The sequence below is a fragment of the Fusarium keratoplasticum genome, chromosome 3 (assembly GCF_025433545.1).
Source record: "Fusarium keratoplasticum isolate Fu6.1 chromosome 3, whole genome shotgun sequence".
In the NCBI taxonomy this organism is placed as follows: domain Eukaryota; kingdom Fungi; phylum Ascomycota; class Sordariomycetes; order Hypocreales; family Nectriaceae; genus Fusarium; species Fusarium keratoplasticum.
Window position 1 is genome coordinate 5,011,143 of NC_070531.1, and position 27,254 is coordinate 5,038,396.

Genomic DNA, 27,254 nt, shown 5'->3' on the forward strand with positions numbered 1-27,254 from the left:
CCCACAGCTAGAAAGTACCACAGCACAAACTCGCAGCAGTATTTCTTAAGTCCACCAAAATGTCCTCCCTTCGTCAATCTCTTGTCACCTTGGCCTTGGCCATGCCCATCGCCCTGGCATGTGTCGCCAAGAACTCTATCCCCGAGGCCACCGAGACCATTTCCAACAACGAGCCCATTGAGGTTGCCGCTGGAGAGGTCTTTGACGGCAAGGGAGCTCGCTACGACCGTGGAGCTGGTGCCTGCAAGAACCAGGAAGAAGGAGGCAAGTCGCTTGCCTCCTCAGATATACGCAAGGCTAATAGATTCGAATGCAGGCCAGGCTGATACCGTCTTCATTCTTCGAGAGGGTGCTACTCTCCGCAACGTCATCATCGGCCCCGATCAGCACGAGGGTGTCTACTGCATTGGCGGAGGCTGCACCATCGAGAACGTGTGGTTCGAGGACGTCTGTGAAGATGCCATCTCCATCGTACGTCCCGCACAAACTTCTTGACAATGGAGTAGGACTAACTCAGAGTGTAGAAGGAGGATGCTGCCGGCACAACCACCAACATCATTGGAGGAGGTGCTTTCCACGCTGCGGACAAGGTCATCCAGCACAACGGCTGCGGAGCTGTCAGCATCAAGGACGTGAGTCAAAAGTAAACTCCCTAATTCTTCTTAAGCTAACCAACCCAGTTCTACGCCGAGGACTACGGCAAGGTCTACCGTGCCTGTGGAACCGTAAGTATCCCCAACTCTCCGAATTGCGAACAGTATTCTGATCAAGCCATAGTGCGACGCATGCAAGCGCGATGTTCGCGTCGAGGGCGTGTCTGCTTACGGTGGCGGAGAGGTTGTGGGTATCAACGTCGAGACTGGAGACACTGCTGAGCTTGTCAACGTCTGCACAGACGCCAAGACGCCTTGCCAGCTCTACGATGGTCCTGGCTCCAAGGCTGGCGAGTGCTAAGCTATGGAGCTGTGTGAAAAGTGCTCTTTGTTGTCTTTCTACCTTGTGGGGTTGGTGAACTTGTTCACGGGAAAACATGTACATTCCCCTCTCAACTACCACATTCTATGATATCAATCCTATTATGACTTGGCCATTCAGAACAAAGCATGTTCTCTTCGTCTTACCCCGACGATGCTTGTTGCCACTCAGCAGCCACTCCAGAGCTCCAACTCAAAGATGGTTGTCTCACTACACCTTCGGCTAGCCACCTGTCAACTCGACCTCACGCTCGATTCTTACATCTTTCAATTGGCTCAAATTCTGACCCAGTCGCCCGCAGGCGGCCCGGGCCGGCCTCAAGGAGGCTGGGGAATCCGCAAAGGGAACTCCCCCCACAGTCATCTGCAGCCACACTGCCAAGATAGTTTTCTCTTCTCTCCGGCCTTCCGAGCTTCATTGCACATCACATTCTACTTGCCTGCCTGATTGAAGCATTAGTACGCTCTAGCGTGTACCTTTGCCCCCGTACCTACTTAATACTCCAGGGGAATAGTACATGAGCAAACTCGAGTTCGGCGACTAATGTAGAATAGACAGACTATTCTACTGCACGTAATGTTTGTGATCTTCCTGATGCCTATCAATCTCTCGATAATAGGTCCCCACAGCAATTCACGAACCATTCACGATGAGGGCGTGCGTCTGCAGCTTATCAGCCTTAAGGCATCCGTATTTCAGCACCGTCCCCAGGTACCACTTAATGCCAACCTCAAAAATAGGCGCTACTATACACCGTTATCTTGAGAGTAGCTTGAAAGCCGGCCGCGCCAAGTTCTTGATCCCATCTAATGACGCTTTTATTCGCTTTCAGACGTCATCTTCGGTATGCCGGTGAAACTTAGCCATCAAATGCCTTCATGTGATCAATATGAGGCCATCAACGCGTCAAAATCTCTCGACTTTGTTCGTCCAGATATCAATTGAGGATCGAGATGATGATGACCAAACGCCCGCTTGCAGAGGATCCCCCGCGAATTAAGAGACGTTGAGTTGCTCTTGCTTGGTTGTTGGTTCAGCATGTCTGATCCTCCGGCAAATCTTGCCGGCGGAGACCATGCTGGAATCTGCTCATCCGAGAATGCATCATGCATGGACAGGGAAGTCGACTAACAAGGCTGTTATCACAAGGATCATGTATGAGCATGAGTGACTCGTTTCTGTTCTATTCCACTGATTCCACGAGTTCTGCATCTCCATGAGCCTTGTTAAGCAAGAGGAGCGGGAGCGACCAAGTCGATCCGCATCTCCATGATGTGAAGGCCATGTTTTATGCCCACTTCGATAAATTTTCCATCCAATGGCCGACCACATTCTCCCATATGCAAGCCAATCGTCTCAATGCCGTTGTCAGCTCAAACGTTCCCCCACAGTCATTCATGGGTCTGAGATCGTCGCTCGGCCCCAATACAGTAGATGTGTTTCTTTTGGGTGCATGTTGAACCGGTTCTATACATACATGCTGGAGTGGGGCCTTAGAAGCAGGTTGTCGCCGCCAGTCAATTGGATGCAAGGCCTGTGACACGGGTCATGCTGCCTGACTCGTGGCTACTCAGAGGCCGCTGTTCCTGAGGTGGGATTTGACAGAGGGAGCTTGCCGAAGGAAAAGCTTAGAGATGGGGCTGACAGGGGACTGCAGGTGTTGTCTTTGACTCGCTGTCCCTGTTGGCCGTGAATGACGTCCCGAATGCTTGGCTGCATATCTTGAGTCAGGTCATGAGAATACAGATCAAACAGGCAGCGCTATTTACCAGTCGTCCGTGGTGCCGCATTTGAGAGACCGCAAGCCGGGCACTGGACATGTTACCTTGCGGCCTCTCCATTCTCCCTATTCCCGGTGAGAATTCCCCCCTCCCCCCCCCAAGACTGATCGCCGTATGGCATGATGCATCCTGACGAATTATACTGCAGTTATCTGTGCTCTGCGTTGGCAGCCGTTAGCTGTACCCTGGTCTTGCAACATCACAACTGAATGCTCGCGGCCAAGAGGGAGTCCACCATTGTGTACTCGCTGCAACTGCCGAATCTGACCACCCATCACGACGTCTTGCATCCTACCCATCCATGCAAGTGACATATCTCAGGCGTTTTCGTGCGCTGTAACCATCAACAGCCCCTACCTGCCTATAATGGACGCGATAAATCACATAGCCCTTTAAGACTGAGGGCTAGATCTTGGCATGTCAGGAGAAGTTGCGCAGGGCCAACCGCGCCTATAAAGGGTCCCTAAATAGGATAGACCCTTGCCAGATCTCGATCGAAATTTGATGCAGAATTGCGCTATTTCGGGTTCACCGGCGTTGCAGTGCGTCTGAGACACGTCCCCCCTATCAGTTCCTTGAGCAGACACTAAAGTGTTACTCGTTCTTCATACAGACAATTCCCACCACTTCCGGCTCTTTGTTTAAAAGGCCTTGGAGGTTTGCGATAGCAGGGGGTGGACCAATAGCGCACGATAGGATAAAAGCAGAAGGTGAATAACGGCAATGCAGCCGATGGCAGGCGGACAGGGATAGAAAATGTCTTACCTGACACATGTCTGCGTTGCGAGTGACATCGCTCAGCCAACCTTTTATCAGCTGGCCTCCCACGAGCCATCAATATAGCTGGCCATGCAGACTTGGCAGTGGTGGTGGATGCTTCATGCGCGCCTGCTGGACCGCGGGTTGAGCGTTTTTGACCATGTCGTATCTCTCCATCCAAGCGCCTACGTCGACAGCTCAGCTCCAATACCAGAGCGCATGCGTCGGCCTCGCTTGCCTATAAAGCTGCATGGTCAGTTGCAGCTTCCGGCTCGTTTGTACTCGTCTTCACCGAGTTCGAGTGCTACGCTCGAGTCACGCATCTCGCCATGACAATCTTGCATGCAGCGCTCCTCCTTAGCATTGCTGGCTCCGCAGTTGTGAGTTGGAAGTCATCAGTCTCGTCTCATCGCAGCTCTAAAAAAAAATTGTGACTATTAGATGGTCTTTTGGTTCTTGGCACTAGTCGTCTATCGTCTCTTCTTCCACCCCTTGGCCAAGTATCCGGGTCCAAAGCTGGCAGCATGCACCGAGGTACGTCTAGTTAAGCAACAGCCGCACCGACAATGCCAATTTTAACCATGACTTAGCTCTGGTTCGTTCGATCATGGACGGGAGGACATCACCCTTTTGTCATGAGACAAGTGCACGACAAGTATGGCGATGTAGTAAGAGTAGCACCAAACGAGCTCAGCTTCAGATCTTCGGCAGCACACAAGGACATCTACAGCCAGGCCCCCAAGGGAAAAGTCCCATTTCTGAAGAGCAAAGTGTTTTATAATGTAGGTCCCTCCATCACTCATCCTGACATTGTCTTCACAAGAGACCCCGAGGACCATCGCGTGCAGCGGAAAGCGCTTTCCCATGCGTTTAACTCGAAAGGTCTGCGGGATGCCGAGGAAACGATTCAAGAGCATACCAAGCTCTTCGTGGAACAGATTGGCAAGCACGCCGGCCCTGGAACCAAGGGTGTCGACGTGACGGCGGTCTACAACTGGCTCACGTTTGACGTCATCGGTGAGTTGCAGTGATATCTCGAGCCCTGTGCACTCAACTCACAAAAATAGGTGTTCTTACGTTTGGGGAGTCTTTCGAATCCGTGTCCAGCTGGCAATCCAGTGTTTGGGTTACCCTCCTCTTGAACATGGCAAAGCATATGACGTTTCTCCCTGCGGCAGAGAGATTGTCTATCCCACCCTTTGCTCTAGGCGCCGTCATGCCCAGCGAGGTCAGCAAGAATGCCGCCTATCATGACAAGCTCACCGAGGAGAAGATCAGCAGACGGATCGGGCTGGTCAAGTCCAACGATCGTGAGGATTTCTTTGCATTTATCCTCCGCAAGGGCAACTTTGATCCGGTTCACCTTCGGGAACAGGCCAAGCTCTTGATGTTGGCTGGCTCCGAGACAACAGCCACGTTTCTGGCCATGGTGACTTACCTGTTGCTCAAGAACCCCATGTCAATGAAAAAACTCCAGCATGAGGTACGGTCAGCCTTCTCGTCTGCGGGTGAGATCACTGGAGACTCTACCAACAACCTCAGCTATCTACAGGCAGTTATTGAGGAGGGTCTTCGAATGCTACCACCATCTCCGATTGGCCTCCCGCGCGTCTGTCCCGGAGCGACAATAGATGGACACTTTGTCCCAGCAGGCACCGACGTGTCAGTTGACGCGTACGTTCTGGGACACGATGATCGCTACTTTCCGGAACCAGATGAGTTCCGACCTGAGCGTTGGATTGGCGATGACACTGGCAACGAAAAGGATGCGAGCCGTCCATTTTCTTTCGGCCCACATGCTTGCCTGGGCATCAATCTTGCATACCTTGAGGCTAGAATTGTTCTTGCCCACATGGTCTACGCGTATGATTGGGAATTGGTCAACAAGGACCTAGAGTGGTTCAAGGAGGTGAGGCTGTGGACACTCTGGGAAAAGCCAGAACTATACGTTCGGTTCCATCGCAGGGATGCCTGAGTAGGAGAAATGACCTGTGAACACAGAGGGAGGAGCGGGTTTTGACGCGTCAACCGAGCATGTAAAGGGACGGTTTTGTCTGCGGCATTTTCCATGTGATCGCGCGTGGTCGCGTGTGTGGGGAATCGTCACCTGACACGACACACCAAAACGGCGATGCACCAAGTACCTACCCTACACCAAGTGGTTTTTTTGCTCCCACCGTGTTTAATGCCTAGAATCCGAATATTAGTTAAATATATCTCGTTGAAAACTGGCACCTGTCGTCATGGAAAGACATTAGAAGATTCTTTGTATCTCTCTTGTGTGGCTTATTGTGATCCGGCTGTTTTGAGATCTCTATGGCATCCTACGAACAGCACACCAGAAAACGACATGACAGTGGACCATCCTCGGACAAAAGCTCTTGTAGTATCATTACAACCTTTCATGAAAATATTGAGTCTGTATATATTGATTTGAATATATTTTCCCTGCTCTGAGAGTGAAACCCCTGATAGAACCATTGTCCAGATTAGGATCTGCTGCACGTGACATCCTTCTCCTCACACGCCGTCGGCAAGAGGAACAAATTTACCCTGAGCGGTACGGCAATAAGACCGTACCAATGACTTCGAACTGTACACATTTTCTTGAAACATGGGGAGCCTGAGTCATCTTGAGATTCTGTTGACCCTTAATGATTTTGTCTCTGTGGTCTTGCTGCTTGGCCATCCCGGACAAGCTCGACATGAGGCTTCCTACCACCTTCGAAAAGCAACCAATCAGAAGTCAGCCTCTATGGCTCAGTGGTAGAGCGTGTCACTAGTAATGACAAGGTCCCAGGTTCGATCCCTGGTGGAGGCAGTCAAGTAGTCCCCAAGTGGGACATTCGCTTTTTGCGGCGTGTCCACATTGTTTCCTGAGCAATCCAACTTCTCTTGTAACGATATAAGCGTGATTGGCTCTATAATTTTTTGGGCAATCCTCACCCTGGTGTTTCTCCTGTCAATTAAATGCCAGGATCCCACAGTGATAGCAGTTCAACCATGATCCATACACACGGCTACCAAGCTCGCCTATTGGCGGACAAGGACATAAAAGCGTGGATAGATATTTATATCTTGTGGTAGCTTCTGCTTTCCTTCTTGCAGGGGCTCATGTTACAAGGGGCCAGGATGCTAGGTGATTCGTCGGGTTCTCTAAGCTCCACTGTATCACCAGCATCCCAAGCTAAATCGAACCACATGGTTTGACTTTGGGCATGTTCTCTCGACGATAGAAGCTTCAGCAGAGTACCTGGTCCACCTTGGTTTTCCTTCTCGCCCCTTTGCCGCCTGTCTCAACCAAAGGCCAATAGGACGTGGCGCTAGCTTCGGTGCCGCCAAAAGCAAATACATGTCTGAGAGCCACATGGTCTGAAATGCGACAGCATGAACTTCTGCTGGACAAGGCCTTTGACTTGGAATTTTCGTACTTTAACTTCATGTCACCCTCAGCTATATGTTTGTCGGGTCTCTAACCATGATATGCGCTGGGCACAACCCAAGTACCTACGTCTATGCGCACATACCCGGTCAGGCCACTCGACGAATGGGCCTGTCTTCCCCATCAAAGCTAGAGCCCTCTATGAAATCAAACTTGCGGGGAATAACAAAACTCAATAGCGAACTGGTAAAGCACACACGTGGCTTGAGACAAGGCTGGAATGTGCACACCCCAAAACAGTCAAGACAACAAGACTAACCGTGGCTCTTTCACCACCAACAGACAACGAGTGATGCATGATGACTAAAATCAGCCAGGGATCGGTTATTCCCCAATCCCTAACCCCGCTTTCCGTTCCGTCGGATCTTCCATTCTGCAACCCTCTTCCCGTTTGATACAGCCTTGAACATGTCCAGCCCGCCTCAAGGGGTGACGACCCCTCCCGAGGGGCCGAGAAGCACTGGTTCACGGGTCAAGTCGCCGACCAAGTCGCCATCAGCTTCTCCGCCGCGACAGAATGAGCTGATTCCTGCTGATGATGTGGATGTGAGCTATATCCTGTTTTCGGCCTAAGAGTGTGACTAATAGCTTGTAGGATGACCCTGATGGTGATCTTGATTCGTCTCTAGGCTCTGATGCGTAAGGAAAAGTATAAATCGCTATATGTGATTGGTACTAATGAGTTATGTAGAGAGAGTTCAACCGCCTCTGTTTCTGCCAGTCTCCTCGAGTACCGCCAAAGTCAAGGACGTACCTATCACAGTGACAAGTTTGCATCGAGTTATTTCTTCCCAAACGACGATCAACAGCTTGAGTCTATGGACATGACGTGCGGATCCAGATGTATCCATCCCGGTGAAGTGAAACTAACCTGAGATATAGCCACCATTACTTGACTCTTCTCCTGAATGACGACTTATTCCTTGCACCCCTAAAGGCGGACAAACTTCAGGTACTCCAAATACCATGAAACTCTCATTGGCCAAAAAGTTTCAGCTAACCATCATCAATTTTACAGAACGTCCTTGATGTTGGAACAGGAACTGGTGAGTTACTAAACGGCCCTCACATGAATGTCTGCTAACCATCACCCCTAGGTATCTGGGCAATGTAAGGCGGCCAAGTAAAGCTACAACGCCATCTACTAACTGACTTTAGCGAATTCGCTGATCGCTATCCCAACGCCGAAGTCACCGGCACTGACCTCTCGCCTTGTCAGCCGACCTGGGTTCCCCCCAACGTTCGCTTCGAGATTGACGATGCCACCCAGCCCTGGACCTGGAACGAGAATCACTTTGACTTCATTCATCTTCGATACCTTTTCGGCGCCATAAAAGACTGGGGCGCCTTGTTCAAGGAGGCATACCGCTGCGCTGCCCCTGGAGGCTGGGTGCAAACCGTCGAGGCCGATATCGAGTTCCGTAGTGACGACGACACGATCAAGTTGGAACCAGCTTTCGACACCTATCACAAGCTTTTTAGAGAGGGCGGCAAGGCCCTGGGGAGCTCCTTCTTTGTGCATGAAGAGCAGACAAAGGCGTTTCAAGAGGCCGGCTTTGAGGACGTCAAGGTTGTTGACATCAAGGTTGGTTTCTCGCAGGTTTGATGGAGCTGACTGACATGATGCATTTTAGTTCCCTTGCGGAGGATGGCCAAAGGATCCAAAGCTTGCTGAGGTTGGACGATTTGTCCAGCTCACATTCGAGAATGACGTTGACGGTACGAATACCTTCCTTTCCGAGCCGAATAGGCTTCTGACAGCTGATATAGGTTATACCACTATGATGTGGCACGATGTTCTCAAATGGCCCAAGGATGAGTACCAGCTGTTCCTTTTGGGTTTGCGCAAGGCAGTGCGCAACCCGAAGGTTCACAGCTACCTGATTGCGCGTTACATATACGGACGCAAGCCCGACCACGGACAGGCAGCATGAGGCATGATTTCATAAGCAACAATGACTTTCAGCAATTCTGTACTTTGCCATTTTTCTAAACCTTACGTTTAACGTCCTATCTCTTTGTTCATTCTGTGGAGAATGTGTTGGCGGGTGTTTTTCGCTGCTCTCTTGATAAAAGACGGATCAAGATGTTGGAGTCTTCCTCAGTTTGCATCGATTATTGTCTCCTAACTTAATAGCGTCGTGTACTTGCATATAATCGCAACTGTTATTGTCGACATGTGCTTGTGCGTGTAGCCTCTAGTGACATCCGTGACGGCCCATTGGTTGCAGTCTTCTGGAGACTCACTCGAGACGACAGCCCTCGAAGACAGAATGAAGCAAGTGAGGATTGGCTCGATATGCAAGCTAATTGGAGCGCATGGATCGTGGTCCTGTTGGCTTAGGCGCGGGTGCCGGCCCGCCCCTGGGTATTATCATCTTGGGGAAATGCAGGTCCATCGGATATACGGCTTGGAAATACGGGGAAATAGACTTGCCATCCTTATGCATTAGCGATGGCGGGGTAAACTAGCCGGAAGAAGCAATGATAGCCTTGAAATCGATCCGACGAGGCATCCGAGTCAAGTGCCGAAGTGGTATTCGGAGGGATGGGGCCGATGGTGCTGGTTGTGTCATGTGGGCATCTCTCAGATCGTTGTCACCTTGGGGGACTCATGAATGATCTCCTGGAATCTTGCGAGGGATCAAGAGGAAGGCTGTTTACTGATACACCGACTTCAAAACCAGTCATGCTAGCTGTGAGATACACGAAACATCTAATGAGAGAACGGAAGCATCCTGAACACAGGGGTATCCTCTGGAAAAGGCTCTGATGGAATGTCAATCAGCTCCGGCTGCAAGAAATGCGCCAGCTCGCCTTCCCCAGGGTCAACTTGCGCCGCAGACCACCCATCTCCAAGCCAAGCCAACCTGTTGGCCTCTTTCCCAGCACCATCCTCACTGTACACGTAGTCAAAATCCTCCCAGCGGGGCGAACGCAGAGTCTCCATGGCGTGCAGCGCACTTCCTGGCCACACACCTGTGATGCGGTCACCTCTGCCGCCCTTGTTCTTGTACCAGCTGCTGCACCTATCGAGATAGACTGTTCCTTTGAAGTACTCGTCGATTATATGCGAGAAGTCTTTGACTCGTGTCGCTTTTGGCTCCATGCTCGAGATACCCTCCTTTTGGAGTTTCCGTATACACTTGACGATGTAGTCCCCGGTCCTCTCGATCATGGTTGTGAGAGGGCCCGTGCCGATTGCCGCATTCGGACCCAACATCATGAAGTAGTTGGGGAATCCATCTGTGGCAAGGGATAGATAAGTCTCTGCGTATGGCTCGAATCGTTGCTGCATCGTCTGGCCATTCTTCCCAACCACTGGGAATGGTGGAGGAGCAGAGGTTTGAAACCCAGTGGCACAGACCAGAATGTCCAGCTTCTTCTCCTCTGAGCTTTGTAGAACTAGACCTGTTTCTGTCGCGTTGGCGATGGGCGTACTGATGAACTCAACGTTGTCTTCTGTGAGGGCTTCAAGATATCCAGGGCCAGGTGTCAGTCGTCGACAGGTCACGCCAAAGTCTGGCAGCAGCGACTCAAAGATATGCGGTTTACTCTCCAGTTTCTTTCGCATGAGTACGATCAGGTCCTCCCGTGCAAGCTTCTGCATCTGGGAGTCCTTCATGGTGAGAGAGTGAGCCGAGTTGCCATCTCTTTCAATAGCAGTTCGAAAGTTGAGATAATACTCAGGGTCCGTTGCAAACTTCTTTCTTTGCTCAGGGGAGACTGTAAAGTGTCAGCGTACTCTTCGCTCAAGATATGTGATATGTGATGACTTGCAGACTTCGTCATCTATTCCAAGACTCTTCATCACAGATTCGCCAATTGGCTTGGCAATCCATGTCTTGCTTCGAACAAAGCAGCTGAGCTTAGTCCCAGGTAATTTCTGCAACTTGGGGATGATCTGAATCGCACTGCTTCCACCGCCGATGATACCAATTCTCTTGTTCTCGAAGTTGACACTAGTAAGAAAGAATTAGTATACTTTGCGTGGAGGGTGCTTGTCGTAGCATACCTCTCATCCCAAGACGCAGAGTGCATGACCGGGATCTTCATGTCCTGGAGTCCTGGGATATCAGGCCAGGATCTCTCGTTCAGAGTGCCCCGGGCACTGATGACAACATCTGCCCTATCCTCCAAAATCTCTCCAGTCTGTAGGTTCTTGACAGTGACATGCCTAAGGTCGCGTCAGCCATGGTGGTGCAAGAGTTATCAGCTTGTCTGTATTACCACTGGGACGTCTTCTCATCCCATGTTGCGTCAAGCACCTTGTGCGAGGTTTTGATGAAGCGGTCTACAGAGTATCGTTTCGTGACAGACTCGAGATATTGGAGGATCTCTGGCCCTGGAGCATGCGACTGGCTCCAATTAGGATTGGGTGCAAATGTGTACTGATATGAGTGTGCTACGACTGTTAGAATGGACGACCACCTGCTCTAAGGTTTCTTACAAGGAATATCACAAGCGCAGCCCGGGTACCGATTCTCATACCACGTCCCTCCAATCCCAGAGTTCTTCTCGTATATCGTCAACTTGACATTGCGTAGCCGTTCAGGTATTCGAATGCCGCAGTAGATTCCAGAGAAGCCAGCGCCAATGATGATGACGCTGATAGGGCGGAAGTTCTCGACAACTCGGGATTTGGGAGCGACATCAGACCCTGGGGAGCTTTGAGGAGTTGTAAGACCGTTCAGAACAGTGTGAGTTGCCTGGGTTGGGGTCTGCGGTGGAGTTGAGACACGAGACATGGCTGTTGGAGCGGTATTTTGGAGCTGGAAAATTGCAATAACGGAATGCGAAACCGGGGTAGCGGAAGAAGAAATGTGTTCAGCGGAACTACGAGACACGGGGATGGATATAAGTTTGGGTAGTCTCTGGTTCACAGCCCTATATCGCTTCCATTGAGCCGGAGGGACCATGTATGCCTTAACTTACTTCGTGCTTTCTACGAAAACCGGGCCGGGGACCTGCATTCAGCTCGGGTAACGCTCCCCATTCGGAAACGTATATCCTAAACATGGACGGACTCCATGCAGATCCGAGACAAGGCGGGGGAAGAGGGGTCAACGCGCTTCCCTGTCTTGCCCAACGGGAATAATAGCTTTTCAATAGGAGCATGTACGCTTAACGCGGGTAAGAACGAGGCGTCTGAGTGGACTGTTGTGCATCGTAGGACACCTCGGAGCCTGACTGAGGCAACACGTAATACTTTGTAATACTCTATGAAGCCTGGGGCAGGCCTAACCTTTACGCCGCATGGGATCCATATTGTACACTGCTTCGAATAAGGTTTCGTACACCGCACTTTGCATCTCGGAAGGCTTTCAGGCTCGGCTATGTTCGGATGTTGGGGTCAAACAGAGAGTGGCACATGCCCTGTGCTGTGTGAGGATGCACAACCACTTAGCTCTTTAGACATAGCAGTGTAGATAAGGAAGCATTGAATCTGAATTATGAATTACTGGATAGTGGATATTCTTTGAATAGCTAGTTGGTAAATTAAATATCTACTCCTACTAAGAGTATGTAAGCCAGCCGTGCCAAGCATTCCTCATCCTCTCCGCCCTATCCACGGTGAGATAGGCCGAATTGGCCAGTCTCACCTGCAGTTGCTTAAACTTGGCCGTCGACGCGCCCTTCTCAAACAGCATGTCCAACTCAAGATAAGAAAGACCCTTTGTTTCCGGTAACCGGAACCAGCAGTAAACAAGACAAAGAAAAGCTGTCCCGGCATACACAAAGCATGACTTTCCCTCCACGTCCCAAGCCGTCGGGTTCAGCATTTGTGGCGCTATTACGTTGTTGATGATGGTGAAGAGGTTGTAGATGATTCTTGCGAGGGCGATGGTTTTGACTCGCAGGCGGGTAGATGGGAGCTCGGCGACAATGACGTAGCAGGTTGGGCCAATGGTGAGGTTGTATGCGAAGGTGGTTGCGATGAGGATGGAGCCAAGAGACCAGTTCAACGCCTTGTGGCCCTCCAAAACCACGGCTAGGATACCGCCCAGAGTAAGGAGACTGGCTGAAACTGCAAGACCTGTAATGTATAGCTTGCGGCGGCCGATGTGAGACAGAAGGAACCAAGAGATGATACCTCCAACCAGAGCCATGCCATACATTCCAGTGGCAAGACTGAAAGACTTTGATGAGTCAAAGCCAGCTGCCTCGAGGAAGTAGGGTGCATAGCCTGTCAAGGTCCATCCACATAGCGCTTGGCATGACCACACCATGCAGCAGATCTCAGTTCGACGAAGGTTGGCACCTTTGAACAAATCGGCGTAACTTGCGCCTCCGTAGTTGAGCTTACGCTCAACTTTGTTAGTGTGCTCCATCACGGCGATCGTATCATCGATGTCGAGGTTGGAACGCTTGGTCAGACGTTGGAGAGCATGCCGCGCCTCAACCTTTCTCTCACGTCGGATCAACCACCCTAGGAGACATGTTAGTGCTATTGAGACTCGGGATGGAGGATGCCTTACATGGACTCTCAGGCGCAAAGCAAATTCCGACGAGTAGTGGGATGGCCCAGGCCCATTGAAGAGCAAAGGGGATACGATAGGACCACTCGGAGTTGTTGTGGATCAAGGCACGGAGGATGCCAGTGCCAAGGAGTTGGCCGATGACCCAACACATGTTGACGTTACTTAGAAGACAGGCGCGGATGATGGAGGGGACGACCTCGGCGGCGTATGTAGCTGCCAAGGTTTGGATAACTCCCCATGAGATACCTGCGAGTTTAATTGTTAGCTGTGACTGTGCCATTACAATGAATGTGAGTGAGGGGAGGGGAGAGACCGAGAGAGATAGGGGTCAAAGAAAAAAAGAAGGGGAAAAAGAGAACAAGAAACTTCGACATACCACAAAGTGCCTGAGAGATAAGCAAGACGGTAATGTTGTGAGCAAAGAATGCTGGAAACACGGCCACGAGCAGCCACAGAAGACTGATCATCATCATCTTCTTGTAACCAATCCTGTAAGTGACCCATCCATGGACAAACAGGCCAATGATCTCGCATCCGACGGCAGCATTCTGCAAACCCATCTGCCAAAGAGGTGAGATCTCGTAAAGAGGACCCTTTGGTGTCTCAGATAGTTCTCCATAGCGACGTCGGAAAGAAGGAAAGGCTATGAAGCCTGCAATCAGTGACTTGTCATAGCCTTCCATGACCACCGTGAGGAAGAGTAGTAATGACCACCCGATGGCTTTTGGGTACTGTTTGCAGCAGTTGATCAAGGTCATTTCCTTCTCGGCATTCAAACCCCGTTGAATCTTCCTCCCCGTATCGTCGGAGCTGTGAGATGCACGAGGGATCCATAGTACATCCCTGGCATTGCCTGGCTGTTCCTCTGGAAAGGTAAAGGTAGGCTCGGGTTCTTGGACATGTGAGACATGGATGTCTGTCTGGATGATCACCGACTTGGAGTTTACGGGAAGCAGGCCTATGTCGTCTTTGCTGCTGTTCCCCGAGGTGTCATTCGTTTTGGAAAACATTGTGAATTAAAATGAAAAGATAAGGAGCGGAATGCCTTTCGGCGGTTCGTGAGATCGACAGTCCCAGCGTCAACTAGACCAGGTTAACGCTGCACCAGACATAATGATATATACAGTTCGATCCTTTGCAGTGGCATGTCTGGTCTGCCTCGGCTGGGTATTCTCCTCCAGACTGGGGTAATTAGCCATGCACCCCAGGTTCAGCTTTCCGGCCGTATCTCGGCGGCACACGTTTTGATGGCTAAGGTGGATACAGGGACATCTTTGGGCGTCATGCGAGGAGCCATGTCGGGCTTTTGCCTTGTTTGGTTTGGGGTCTCGTCTTGTTCTATTCCGTTTACGAAGGAGCCTGTGGTAGTTCCATACTGTGGCTTTCCAAGTTGCTGGAACGGGTCATGGGTGGTGAACTGTTGATCGAGATTGGGCCATCATACGATGGATGTCAGATGAGTGCCGGAAAGATGGCAGTAGAAAAATATCACGATTTTGAAAGCACGAGACTTGGTGTGTGCTTTCTCGAGTCGGATATGAGCCAACGCGTTCAAGACACTTACTACACCACCAATAGCGGCCTTTTTCGTGACGATGCAACCACGTCCATACTCACTGAGCATCAAGTTTCCTGAATACTTACTCTCGTTCACATGACAGCAGGTCGTTTCCTGTGTTTCGAGTCCTTGACTACCTTACTGTTTCGGACAACGACCGAGTCAGCCATTTCAATAGATCAAGTAACTATTACTCAAAAGAAGCCAGAGCGTCGTCGAAATAAAGGTCAGGAGGCGACGAAGAATTTTTATCACAGCATCAAACCATCTTGACTTTCCGCTGCCGACTTTAACCGTTGCCCGATTATCCACCTTCTCCTGAAGCTAATCCCCCCCACAAGAATTCCCCATGGAGAAAGGTTCTCTAGCGTGTAGACCCCCTATTATTCATAGCGCGAGTCTCGAAGATGGCGGGTGATCATGGCCCGCGGTCCGCACGAGGCAAGTCACCAATGAGAGGCTTTACCGGCGCGGAGGCAAACGGGCGCTAGAAGGCGTTGTCGTGTGTCAGGTTTCGCCGAGAGAAGGCCTAGCGACCGCAAATAGTTGGAGAACTCGAGCTCGATTTGGGGACCTGCGTGGTAAGGTTGTTCAATCACAGGCCCGTGCAGGGATCTTGATTATCGGCCCTTTCCTCAGCCCCTGCGTCTCGTCAACCCACACCAGTTGTCAAACTAGACTTTTTTTGATGGTGGCAGCCAGGGTTGGGGCAGGTTCTAGATCCGAGCAGGCCGAGGCTGATGGGAGGAAGCATCTGACATGAGTGAGCAGATATGCAAGAGGGAGTAAGTAGTATTTGGTGTCTGCAGCCGCCACCTATGCGTCACACTCGGTAGAGTTCTTGGCGCAGCTTAACATGTAGAAATAGGCCCGGTTCCATGGTTTGATACTCAGCAAGGAGATAAATCTTGGTGGGCTCGGGTATGCTTTTCTGCTTCCATTCCTGCATCCACTCAACGAGGTTAACTAGGGTAGCGTCTTTGGGGATCCGGGGCCCCGCGTGAATGGGAGTAAAAGGGCCGATATCTGGGAGTTTATGGCTTCAAGCGAGTGAATATTGCGCCTGTTAATTGATCGCCTCAAGGCTAAAGAGTGCATTGGTGGGCGTCATGATGTGATGGGCGAGAAAGGTGCAGAATGGTGCTCTGCGCACAGCGGGCAGCGACACCCTCGCCGATATATTGAATGCTACAGCCTTTACTGACATAACGGATAAGGAGAACTCTCATTTTGAGTACCTATACCAGATACAGAGGCCGACCTAGGAAATAAAATGCGAGCGGGCATGACTTCGCTCGAGTCCACTCCATCACTCTCCATCAGTTCAACAAAGCCATCCACGCACTTGCTCACCCTTGCTTCGATTCAGCTCGCCCGAGTTATTTTTGGCCATGACAGCTCATTTTTGATATACCCCTTTGCTTCCTCTTCGGTACTGGCCCAGCCGGCCGCCGGTTTTGTATATCCCACGTCTCCCCGATCGACACACGCTTTAAGACAGCGCGACTAGCCCTTCTGCCAATATAAAAGCAGCACTACCGGTTTATCCCTTGGGAAACACACGATCGTCATAGTCCGAGACGGGTAACTTGGCAAGAAGCGGCCGAGGCCCCTAAGGCCCGATCCTGGACACAACCAGCGATGGAGATGGGCGGAATGAGAATGGCAGTCTTAACATCTATAAACACGTGTCTCTGTGGTATAAATATTTGTCTGGTATGTTCTTGGGTGGAATGGTGCCCATCTGATCCGCCTTATACATCTTCAAAGTGGCGGCAGAAAATCCCCCAACCACGGGCGAACACAATGAACCTATGAAGAGCATGAATGCCTGCCTCCATGCCGCATCTAAGCCTCCTCACTAATGTATCATGGAGCAGTATATTATACCCAGAATAGCTCTTAAGTTGTGTTACCCTATCAATCACTCTGGCTCATCTCCACCTCCGTCGATATTCCTGCCTTCTCTTGAAGCATCATGACCCACCCCCCGTTAAACCCAATAGCGATGACTGACCCAGTGGCCGCTACACACCTCACTTCATATCCGAAAGGCAGCCAAAGAAGCCTTTGACCATCCTTCATGAGCCATCGCTTCTCTCCATCCATGTAGTATCCGTTTGTAAAGCCCTTTGGTCTTTGAAGGTTGGACGCGACATAGTTCGCAATCTCCATGTCCATACCACCGACGTCCAAGTGAAAATCGTCCCCTCCTCGCCACTTGTACACACATTCCCCTGTTGCAGTAACCCACTGATAGCCTGACCAAAGCTTGGATTTCTCCGAGGAAGTACTCAGCCCAAAGATGTATCGTCCATCAGGTGAGAACGCAAGTCGCAATCCCATAGTAACTTGCCCATAGTTCACCCCTGTTGATATATTGTGAACGTCTGTGATGAATGACTTGCTTGGTTCAACCCTCTCGGAGATGACTACCTCCTTGCCATTGGGTGAAAATGCTACCTCTTGAACAGAACGCTTACACCGATACGGTGCCTCGACCCGGGCCCCGATATCGGTATCCCATATCTCAATGGCAGTTTCCTTTTTGATACCATAGGACGACGAGCTCGACACTAGCTTTTCCCCACCGTCTGTGAAAGAAAGCGCATTAATTCTCGGATGCTCGGTAAACAGTGTTCGCACATAAGAACCCAATTTCAAGTTCCAGATATCAACCCTGCCCCCACGGCTACCCAGAGCAACGAGAGGGGCATGTTTCGAGACGGCCACGGTGTCTATTGGATTTTCAGTTGGATGGTTCGCCTCTGAATCGCTATCGTCCTCTGAATCGCTATCGCCCCAAAAGCGAATTGTTTGTTTGTGGTTGCCTGTTGGAACGTCCCAAAGTATGACATCATAAGGCCCTCGAGATAGCAGAGTGTCGGGGTCTGCCGTGAAAATCATCTCATCCACATTACTGGTATGGGAGATTCTGGCGTCCTTGAATGCCATATCGGTATCCCACACATTGAGTACCAAAGATTCCCACCCACAGAGTGAGGCAAGGAGTTTCCCATCTCCTGAAAAGCTGATCAATACCTCGAATTGCCCCCCCACTTCGTCGCTCACGTTCCCAAATTTCTCTGGCTCTTTGGGGTTAACGATGATGGTCTCGAATAAGTCCACCCATGCCAACTTTTCGTCCTTGTATGCGACAAGGTCTGAGGTCAGGGTTAGACTCGTAGGGAACTGGAATGCATATAGACGTTGTCCTGATGCGACGCGCCACGCCTCAAAATAACCGGTATGGGATACAGAAACCAAAACCCCTTCATCTGATGAGAATGCCATTGATTCAATGTCGTTCGCATGTCTGTTGAGTCTCAGGGGGGCTGCGTCCGGGTCGAAAGGTGAAGGAGCAATTTGGACAAGATTGTCGCTGCGACTACTAACTGCAAGCCACTTGCCACCTCCTGAGAGGGCCACGAGGGTACCTTCGTCACTCGGCTTTCGCTCGAGTTTTGTGAACCTTTGCAAGAGATGACCTGTTTCGACATCGCAAACATACGCCATACCTCTCCTGTTCACGGTATATAGTTGCCTGGCATCATGAGAGAAGGCCATTGGAGGCCTGAGGCGTATTTCTGGATCATGAAGACGCCAGGTATACAAGACCATTCCGTTGGTGACGTCCCAAATGCGGAATACGCGTGTCTCATCAGATCTAGAAATTGATGCGAGTAGATTCTTTGTTGCTGAGAAGGCAACATTCCATATGTATTCCTGGTGGTCCAGCGTTCGCATACAATTGCCCGATGCAGGATCCCAGATCGTGATCGCTTTACCTGCAGATGCGAGCAGGCCATGAGGCGAGAAAGCGAAACAGGACATTTTGTCTTCATGGCACCCCAGTGTGTGCAAGAGTGAGGTCCAGTTTGGCTCGAATATCGGCCAGAGTGGAAGTTGTGATTGGAAGGTTTTACGGACGATGCTTGCCTCTGGGGCAAAGACGAGGGCTGAGTTGTAGGCTTGCAATGGGAATCTGCTTATCGTGGAGTTGGATGCTAGAACAAAGCGTTTCGCATCCTGAACAAACTCGGCAAGTTGAAGACCATCATCCGCCTGAGAAAAACCAAGTTAGCTGGGCATTGTCTTGATCACTGATGCCTCTCTTGAAGAAAAAGCTTGCTCCCAGGCAATTGTCGTCTCGCTCCTGGGCAATTGTTTTGGATATCGTAGACTTGCCAGTGCCAGCCAAGCCCACAACCCAGAAGGCCCGGATACCCTGGGGCTCGTCGATCCAATCGTGAATTTTTTTGAGAAGCTGCACCCGAGTTTGGGGGTGACATTGCACGTTTGCTTGATTGTTTAGGTGATTGAATGCGGCGCCTGCTGTAGGAAGCTTGGAGAGCAGAGTGTGCTCATGCGTGCTCACAATCATGGCGCTATGACAATCGGGTTAGCTGAGTGTTGGATATTCAACCTGACGCTGCGAACTTACAAAGAGCCTTCTAGTGCCTTTTGCAAGTCGTTGACAGTTCTGAGGAGCCCCTGAGCCGTTGCACGGTCTTTGAAACTACAAAACTTCTCGCAATCGTCTCCTGCCTGGCGAAGCCGCTGCCCGAGTCTGTTCAGATTCGTCAGATGATCTGCCACGGTGTCTAGTTGCATAGGGGCCTTGAGGTGCCTGGTCTTCTGCTGTTGCTGTCGCACCGCATAGCCCAGAAACTGCATTGAGCCGGTGTATGTTTCAACAATGGCAGTCTTGAAGCTTTTCAGGACGTCGTGGGGTAACGACTTGATGCTCAGATCTGTGATCAGGTATAGTCGCAGATACATTTTGGCGGTGAGGAACAGGGATGTAACCATGGCGATCCCCTCAATCAAGCGATTTCTAAGATCGCTTCCGGCAGTGATCATCTATCCGGTGTCAATAAGTCATTGTTGCTAAAAGACTCTGGTGTTGGGCTTACATACCACAAGCACAGCCCGTACTGCAGCCCACGGAAGGGCGGCGTGTGCTGGATCGAAGCTAACAGCGACATCGCCAACCGATACAAACTTGTTGAGTGAGGAGACAACGCTTTTGATGAAACGTGTCGTTCTGCCGTCGTGTCGACGGCTATCTATCTCCTGCTCCATTTCCTTCTTGATACGGGTCATAATATCTTGTGCATCTGCAGGGTCTGTAGGTGTTCCCGAGGCCTTGTTGATAAAATCCTCGATGATCTTAACGATCTGTGGCTCTTCCTCAGAGGCTTTCAAATTTTCGAGAGCTGTATCCCAGAGTTCTTGGGAAACGGAGACAGTGGCATCGTCGTGGGCAACTGACGCTGAGCCGGACTGATTATCATCCGCTGATTGGTGGGCTGAATCATTGTTGGATGCAACAGAACCAGCCAAGACCGCAGTAGTACTCTCAGGTGAGATGGCCAAATTAATCCCCGAGCTTGGAGCGCTTGAGGGTTCTTGGGTTTGAACTCGGTGGGAAGAGTTGTCCGAGCTAGGAATGGTCGCGCCTAGACATGGTGGTTTAGTCGAAATATCGCATAGAGCTGACATCCTGTCGCCCACGTACCTTGCGCTGCAGTAGCTTTATGTGTCAAAGGAGTAGTTTCGCCATCCGAAGCATGTCTGGAGCTTAATCGAGTGCAGAGTGCCCCAAGTCGGCTCCGGGACCTCTTGGTGGGCCGATCTGGTGTCATTGTCGCGCCGGCTGTCGCCAAAGTTGGAACGGAAAGAGGACAGGTTTTAGTTTGACCAGAATCTGCTGCAGATATACGCGTCTCGTGATGAGTAAGTTGCTGGAGAACCAATAGGGGCCATGTGTTACCTGACGCGAGTGTGCCTTGAGGCTGCCTTGGTGGTGGAACAATCAGCTGTGCATGAAAGTGCAATTGCATCTCCCCGCTTCCTCCATCCACGGTCTGTGCCTCCGAGGACTGCCTTCTGAGCGAAAGGGATAACAGTATTGCGTATTATAAGTAGGCTATTGCTGGTTTTTGTTAAATACTGCCGATTCCGCAACAATGTCACCCGCTGGCCCGATCTACAGGATTTCGATGGTGCACAGTTCTTGGGACAAGATGGCAACCACGAGAAGCTCAAGCACAAGGTGACTCAGCTCGAGCGGCGACTGGCCGAACACGAACAACTGGACGCTCAAAGCAAACGATGGATTGGCCAACTCCAACAAGAGGCAAAGGAACGCGATATAAGGTTGAATCATCTGACCACTCTAGTTGGGTCTCTGCTCGGCGGGTTGTAAGTTGAGATAAGAGAGGATGGCAATGGAACTAGCAAACGAAGGAGCAGCCAAAAGACGATACGTCTATGTGAGCATCAAGGCAATAAACTCAGGCAATAATATGAATGGCTGCGAGTGGGTTTGAGATTATACAACATACCGAATGCAACCGCCGAAACGGAGGTGGGTGGGGCCATTGTCCCGGCTGGACCGCTGGCAGCGGGCAGCCAAGCGGCGACAAGGTAGTTAATTCTAGACGGGATACAGGTCATCACCCCCTATGATGACACGAGCTTTCTCGATGAACGGCACAGCCATCACATTTGGCCCAATGATTCAACCCGGGCCGCGGTTTTGCTGGCCGAAGAGGACCAAGGCACGAGCTTCGAGCCCTTCCAAGTGGAAACACTTCTCAATAAGCGCTGTGGTCTTCACTCGCAACCCACACCAGGTCGTGGTTTGTGATGAGAGAAACTGATCGGATAATTTGAAACTTGAACGGTATGAACGACGATTTCTTGAACACTGTCTTATAATCCAATCATAGTTTCGCCCTCCAACCTTTCCTTCTTCTCTTGCAAGAATTGTTCCTGCTCCAACCGACTCTTCTGCAGATCCACGCCAACAACCAGAATGGCAAAGCTCACAAGACTCAAAGCGAAAAGGAAGTAAAAGGGTGTCGATGCGTTTCCAGAAGGCGAGGCGTCGATGATGGCGCTGGACACAATTGGTCCAATGAACGAGGATGTTTTGCCGACAATACTGAACAAGCTGAAGAAGAGGAATTCGTGGCCTCGAGGCGTGACCTCGGAGATCATGATTTGAGAGTAACTGTACCAAGGGCAGACGAAGAGACCGTAGAAAGCTTGATAGACCTGAGGGAATGTCAGTCTATGGATCAAAATGGAGACCTCAGTCTGTGTAGTGAGAGGGGAAACGGGTAACTTACCCAAACTTCCCACAGGTTATGGAACCCGAATCTGTTGGTCCAAATGCCAATCATACCCCAACCGTCCAAGAGGACAATGCAAAATGCAATTGTATTGAACATGGCCTTTGTGTCGAATTTGTATCGTTTTTGGATGGTCCAGAAGGCGAGAATACCAACAGCCTAGATCAACAGTTAGGCTAGCCTATGGGTGCCTCGAACGGAACGGCACGTACCTGAGCTGCAATGCCCACGATGAGAAGATAGGTCAACTGCAGCGTATTGTACGCCACAATGCTGTTTTGCAGTGTTGAAATCACTGTGACTGTGGTGTTGAGAGAATCGCCTAGCAAGAAGTAACCTTGGACGCGCGTTAGCAGACAATTCGAATGACCGGGCGGATCACCTTGTGCTTACCAACAAGATAAAGCAAGCTCTGCTTTAGCCTCCAGATCTGACGCATGGCATAGAAAAGCTGCGACAAGCCAGCGAGAACAATATTCCTGTCCCCGGGGTCCTGACCAGGCCTCCTCTTCTCCAGAAAGAACCAGGGCAGCGAGACAAGCAACCAGACGCCGCTCGCAAAGGCAATCAGCACACTCAACCCCCAGTTGTTGTTCGACTCGCTCGCATTGACATCCAGCCCAAACATGATGCCGACGATGACAGCCAGAATGACAATCTCGGCCACTGACTGGACGTAGAAGGCAACGTTGGCCAGCTGACTCCTCTTCATCGAGTCCTCATAATCATACTCGGCCCTCGAAATCTTTCCCGCAACAAGGTCGTCGGCATGGGCCTTCATCTCGGCCGTGTTGCGCGCAATGGCTGGGAACGCAGCCGTCCAGAAGGTCAGTGTAGTCTGGTAGGCGATCAGTCCGACCATGTAGAGGCCGACACCCATATGCCATTTGTCTGGCGTGTGCACGCCCAACCAGCCGAAGCCGACGGCATAGGCGATGATGGAGAGGACGATGAGGATGTTTGGTCTCCAGGTGCCAAAGTCGGCGAAGCTGCCGAGCACGAGGAAGACGGCAATTTGGATGGCAAAGGAGATGCCGTTGCTCAGGAGAACGACGCTGTTGATGGAGCGCTGCTTGCCGATGAAAGGAAGCTTCTCACTATCGCCGGCAGCTTGGTAGAGGAGATTCTGGAAGGCTGTTGGGGCGAAATCTGGTACCTGTCAGAGAAGGGGTTGATGGGAGACTGGCGGGTAGAGGTGGCTTACTGAACAGAGACAAGCCATTATTTCCAACGTAATAGCTACAACATAGTCACAGTCAGTGGCAGCTCCATAGCAGGCTTGTTCATCACGCACGCATAGTATGCCCAGACTTCGTATTTGGTAGTGCGGTATTTCTCGTCGACTTGATCTGGAGCCACAATTGGTTTGTCGTCCAGCACCTCGCTAGGCAAGGCGTGTGGTTTATCGATGCTGGGGGCTGGGTCGTTGGTAGACATGATGATAGACTCCCACAATGCAGTGCTATGCTAACGTAGAGACGAAAACCAAAGTCTCTTAAAGCTTGTAAATAGGAAATCTCTCATTCGTGCCTTGCTATTTCTCTTTTGTATTTTGCACGAATGCTCCACAGTCACGTGTGCATATAGTGCACGACCCCATCATGGCAAAGATAGGGAGAGGCTGATTACAGGGTGCACGGGTCTGTTTTGTTAAAAGGTGGGTTTCTTTTGCCGCCTATGGTCTAATAAGTTAAGAGCTCTCTTCCGTATAAGACAATTGAAGGAGATATAAGTTAAGAAGTTACCACTTGATAACCTTCTTGTGCCAGTACTTATTATATCTAACGATCTCTAGGAAAATAAGAAGAATGAGAAGTATAGGTATGTAGTAGTTAGTGGGAAATAACATTACAGACCCCTACACCCTGTAGTACTTATCTCACGCTCGGTCTCTCCACGGCACGAAAAGCCGGCGCAGCTGCTCCTAATGTAACGTTGCGCTCTGACGATAGGCAACTGACCAACCAGCTGCTTTGACGCCCAGTGTTAATCGCTCGACGGTACGCTGCGCTACTAGGTTTCATGACCGCAAAGATATGCCTAATGAGGAAGGACGATCCATGATCACTCGACGATAAGCTGCGCTACCGGGTTTCACGACCGCAACGATATGCCTAATGAGGAATAACGATCCACACAGAAGCCAATAAAGGATAACGCACCCGGCGGTCCAGATGCACATTGCATATCGGCATGCCTTAAGGAAAAACGTATACGCAGAGAATGACGATGTTGTGTTCATGGCGAACTGGCAGTCGAAGTATATCTTGCCCCATTTCATTCGACGGCCGAGCATCCTTGCTAGTAGCCACAAGAAGCCTCCGTTGACCCTGTACTGCTCAACTGCCATATCGCCATCGCCATGACCTCAATTCGCTCGGTAGAGAAATGGTCCCGGGGGTCTGCTAAGAAGGTCTATGAGGAAGACGTCTTTGACCCCGCCGTATGTGCAATATGTTGTCTCACAAAAAGATAATAGAGCATGGCCAAGAGGCTCACTCGTGATAGATCCATCTCGACTATTCGCCACCCGAGAAACAGTTTACAATGAAAGACTTGCTCCTGGACCAAGGACCGTCTGCCTCCTCCATTGCAGGAACAACACCATTTCCACTGTTGTCACGCGAGGGCGTGAGGGCCTACAGGAGGGGCTTGTTTCAGCAAAACGTGCTCGACAACTGCGCGAGCTCGCCCTTTCCAGGGACTTTGGTTCTGCGTGACGTCGAGAAGCAGTCCAAGTTCATAAAGGACTTCTGGACGCACCCGCAGACTGTCCGCATCGTGTCCGAAGCCATGGGTGTTCCACTGGAAGTGGTAATGCCCACAGAGATTGGACACACCAACATCCAAGTCGAGGGGGCCACGGTTTCAGAAATGACCAGGAAGCTCAAGGTTGAGCCCTCGGCGGAAAAGGTCGAGTTGAGTGCAGAGGAGCGCGCCTATGACCCGCTAAAGGATTCCAGCGCCATCATCCCGTGGCAGTGAGTATACCTCACTACGTTGATGTCAAGACTGACGTGGTCAAGCTACGATTCGTATCCCTACGTGTGTGTCCTGATGTTGAGCGAGACTGAAGGCATGATCGGGGGAGAAACGTATATTAAAAAGGGCGATGGGACATCGCAAAAGGTAGGTTGATCTCCGTTCCATTACACATGTCTAACGAGCCCCAAGGTTGAAGGACCCCGGATCGGTCACGTTGTGATGCTCCAAGGCGGCAAGGTCCAGCACCTGGCTGCTCGAGCCAGAGGCGTCAAGGAACGCATATCCACCATCACTTCCTACCGGTCAAGCGTGCCTACAGTCTACGACTCCAGCTATATGACCAACATCCGGCCCTACGCAAACCTGAACAGCCTCTATCCCCAGTGGACCCAGTACCGGTTGCGGAAAATGAGAGATGAGATTAACAACTACCTTGACCAAATTGAGAAGGAACCAGAGTTGACTCTAGACAGGGTAGGGCTGGAAAGCTTCATCAACGAGCAAGTAGGCTATCTTCGACGCACCTCGCGGCAGATGATTGCGCCCGAGGACCAGAAGCGGATGCTGAAGAAGTACGGCATGGCGGCGTACTATGATGCGCCCAAGATATGGAAGCGAGTGCAATCTCTGCCAGACTTTGAGAAAATAGCTTCCTCTGCAGACAGGGATCGCGTCTGGATGCCGCAGAGCGTCTACTGGACGGATCTTCAGAGCTCCATTGAAGCCTTTCGTTTGGGCAAGTCTCTGAAGAGCACGATGGGCAGTTTCACCTGGGACTACAGAAGGGAGTACTTTATGGGTGATGAGCTGCTCCGTCAAGGGCTCAATGAGATGTTTCTGGATTGGTTGGGGGCATCCGGGTTGTGGGATTTGTATTGCAACGTGGCTTGACTTATCCGTACAGGGGCTCCCATCCGGTGTTGGCCGTGAAGGACATATTAAAAGACTACTTAACCCTTCTACTACCTTCTTGTTCGCATTAAACTCTTATAGTGCTGAGTGTAATGAATAAATATCACATGAACATCGAGACAACTAATTGTAAATGATAGGACATGCTTGGTGGAATGAGTCACAGGAGACTGCGAGTACTGTTATATTTTACGCCGTAGTAAGATATGATTTTTACTAAGTGGCCGAAATTGGAATAGGACGCTATTCGGAGTAACGTTTTTTCTTAAAGAACCCATTTGCAGGGTTGTGTCTTTTGCTACTGTGGCTGGTGGCTTTGGATCTAGATGTCATTGACGACAAGAACCCATATACAGGAGCAAAAGCACAACTTATGAGCAATCTTAGCATTGAACTCAATGATATTCAACCCCGAAGTGAAAAAGGCAATACAGCACCCCAACAAAAATGCTTTGCATCAGGCAACACCGCAGTCAACACGCAAATAGGCTTTACAGCACTTTCACATATGCGTCATCCGCTCAGCCTCAAGGCAACACTCTGGCTTCTTGTTGCCTGCTCATCTTGTAAAAACGGCTATAAAAGGCCGCATACCTCCCTCACTTTCACAATTCTTCTTCTTTCTTCTTCATCCCAATGCAGGGGCATTAACTTACCCTATGAGGTTGACACTGAGGGAGGCATATGCTGGAGGGAGATCTACTCTCGACCATTGCTCCTCATCGGGTTCGCCTGGTGAGGGAATTTTTGAAACGTGCTTTTGTTTCATTGCGTTCCGTCTTTTCAAGACGGTCGTGAAGAAGCTGATTAGTATGTGATGGAGATAAAGCCAAGAACTTTCGGCTTTACAAGCGTGTTTGTTGTACTGTTAGGCAAAGGCCTCTTGGGTGAAATCTCAAGACCAATGTCATAAAGAAGGACCGAGACTAAAGGGTTCGGATTTCCTTATCTTTCATGAATCACATGAGCTGTGACTGCCGTCTGTGTACGCTAATACAATGATACTCTTGATTGCGTATACTAAATAGCTATTCAGTGCTATTTCCAGCTTCCTCTCTAGTGATTGATGAAGCTTTATTCGCATAGGCACATGAGAATGGAAATTTCTTTTTAAACAGCATGCAATGAATCAAATTTTTACCATAGCTCTACTTCAATCTACTCATTCTCCAGAGGGTTATTGTTACCTACTAGCTCGAGTAGGGTATTGTTTTTAAC

General features: G+C 50.5%; 8 protein-coding genes across 8 annotated transcripts; 4 read left to right on the forward strand and 4 right to left on the reverse strand.

Annotated features, from left to right (window-relative positions):
• Nucleotides 1-59: 59 nt before the first annotated feature.
• On the forward strand, nucleotides 60-954 carry NCS57_00483700 (Pectate lyase; the record flags this gene model as incomplete). The annotated part of the gene is made up of 5 exons (XM_053054784.1): nucleotides 60-264; nucleotides 317-471; nucleotides 525-632; nucleotides 681-725; nucleotides 778-954. 5 exons carry the CDS (start codon nucleotides 60-62, stop codon nucleotides 952-954), a joined length of 690 nt encoding a protein of 229 aa, XP_052916944.1.
• A 2,890-nt stretch (nucleotides 955-3,844) lies between these two features.
• Nucleotides 3,845-5,490, forward strand: NCS57_00483800 (uncharacterized protein; the record flags this gene model as incomplete). The annotated part of the gene is made up of 4 exons (XM_053054785.1): nucleotides 3,845-3,895; nucleotides 3,957-4,049; nucleotides 4,106-4,532; nucleotides 4,583-5,490. The coding sequence occupies 4 exons, from the start codon at nucleotides 3,845-3,847 to the stop codon at nucleotides 5,488-5,490; spliced, it is 1,479 nt and encodes a 492-aa protein (XP_052916945.1).
• A 1,857-nt stretch (nucleotides 5,491-7,347) lies between these two features.
• NCS57_00483900 (uncharacterized protein) lies at nucleotides 7,348-8,891 on the forward strand (the record flags this gene model as incomplete). The annotated part of the gene is made up of 9 exons (XM_053054786.1): nucleotides 7,348-7,503; nucleotides 7,553-7,596; nucleotides 7,649-7,786; nucleotides 7,840-7,909; nucleotides 7,976-8,003; nucleotides 8,055-8,067; nucleotides 8,116-8,542; nucleotides 8,592-8,676; nucleotides 8,728-8,891. Exons 1-9 carry the CDS (start codon nucleotides 7,366-7,368, stop codon nucleotides 8,889-8,891), a joined length of 1,107 nt encoding a protein of 368 aa, XP_052916946.1. The 5' UTR covers nucleotides 7,348-7,365.
• Nucleotides 8,892-9,673: 782 nt separating this feature from the next.
• NCS57_00484000 (uncharacterized protein) lies at nucleotides 9,674-11,705 on the reverse strand (the record flags this gene model as incomplete). The annotated part of the gene is made up of 5 exons (XM_053054787.1): nucleotides 9,674-10,683; nucleotides 10,738-10,919; nucleotides 10,973-11,134; nucleotides 11,188-11,362; nucleotides 11,408-11,705. 5 exons carry the CDS (start codon nucleotides 11,703-11,705, stop codon nucleotides 9,674-9,676), a joined length of 1,827 nt encoding a protein of 608 aa, XP_052916947.1.
• Nucleotides 11,706-12,473: 768 nt separating this feature from the next.
• Nucleotides 12,474-14,449, reverse strand: NCS57_00484100 (uncharacterized protein; the record flags this gene model as incomplete). Its single annotated transcript, XM_053054788.1, has 3 exons — nucleotides 12,474-13,387; nucleotides 13,437-13,685; nucleotides 13,816-14,449. 3 exons carry the CDS (start codon nucleotides 14,447-14,449, stop codon nucleotides 12,474-12,476), a joined length of 1,797 nt encoding a protein of 598 aa, XP_052916948.1.
• Nucleotides 14,450-16,917: 2,468 nt separating this feature from the next.
• On the reverse strand, nucleotides 16,918-20,645 carry NCS57_00484200 (uncharacterized protein; the record flags this gene model as incomplete). Its single annotated transcript, XM_053054789.1, has 6 exons — nucleotides 16,918-18,161; nucleotides 18,924-19,062; nucleotides 19,376-19,385; nucleotides 19,442-19,860; nucleotides 19,918-20,459; nucleotides 20,519-20,645. The coding sequence occupies 6 exons, from the start codon at nucleotides 20,643-20,645 to the stop codon at nucleotides 16,918-16,920; spliced, it is 2,481 nt and encodes an 826-aa protein (XP_052916949.1).
• A 1,072-nt stretch (nucleotides 20,646-21,717) lies between these two features.
• On the reverse strand, nucleotides 21,718-23,576 carry NCS57_00484300 (Autophagy-related protein; the record flags this gene model as incomplete). The annotated part of the gene is made up of 6 exons (XM_053054790.1): nucleotides 21,718-22,062; nucleotides 22,137-22,298; nucleotides 22,352-22,476; nucleotides 22,533-23,288; nucleotides 23,344-23,378; nucleotides 23,434-23,576. The coding sequence occupies 6 exons, from the start codon at nucleotides 23,574-23,576 to the stop codon at nucleotides 21,718-21,720; spliced, it is 1,566 nt and encodes a 521-aa protein (XP_052916950.1).
• A 925-nt stretch (nucleotides 23,577-24,501) lies between these two features.
• On the forward strand, nucleotides 24,502-26,015 carry NCS57_00484400 (uncharacterized protein; the record flags this gene model as incomplete). The annotated part of the gene is made up of 4 exons (XM_053054791.1): nucleotides 24,502-24,582; nucleotides 24,648-25,120; nucleotides 25,166-25,268; nucleotides 25,314-26,015. 4 exons carry the CDS (start codon nucleotides 24,502-24,504, stop codon nucleotides 26,013-26,015), a joined length of 1,359 nt encoding a protein of 452 aa, XP_052916951.1.
• Nucleotides 26,016-27,254: the final 1,239 nt, after the last annotated feature.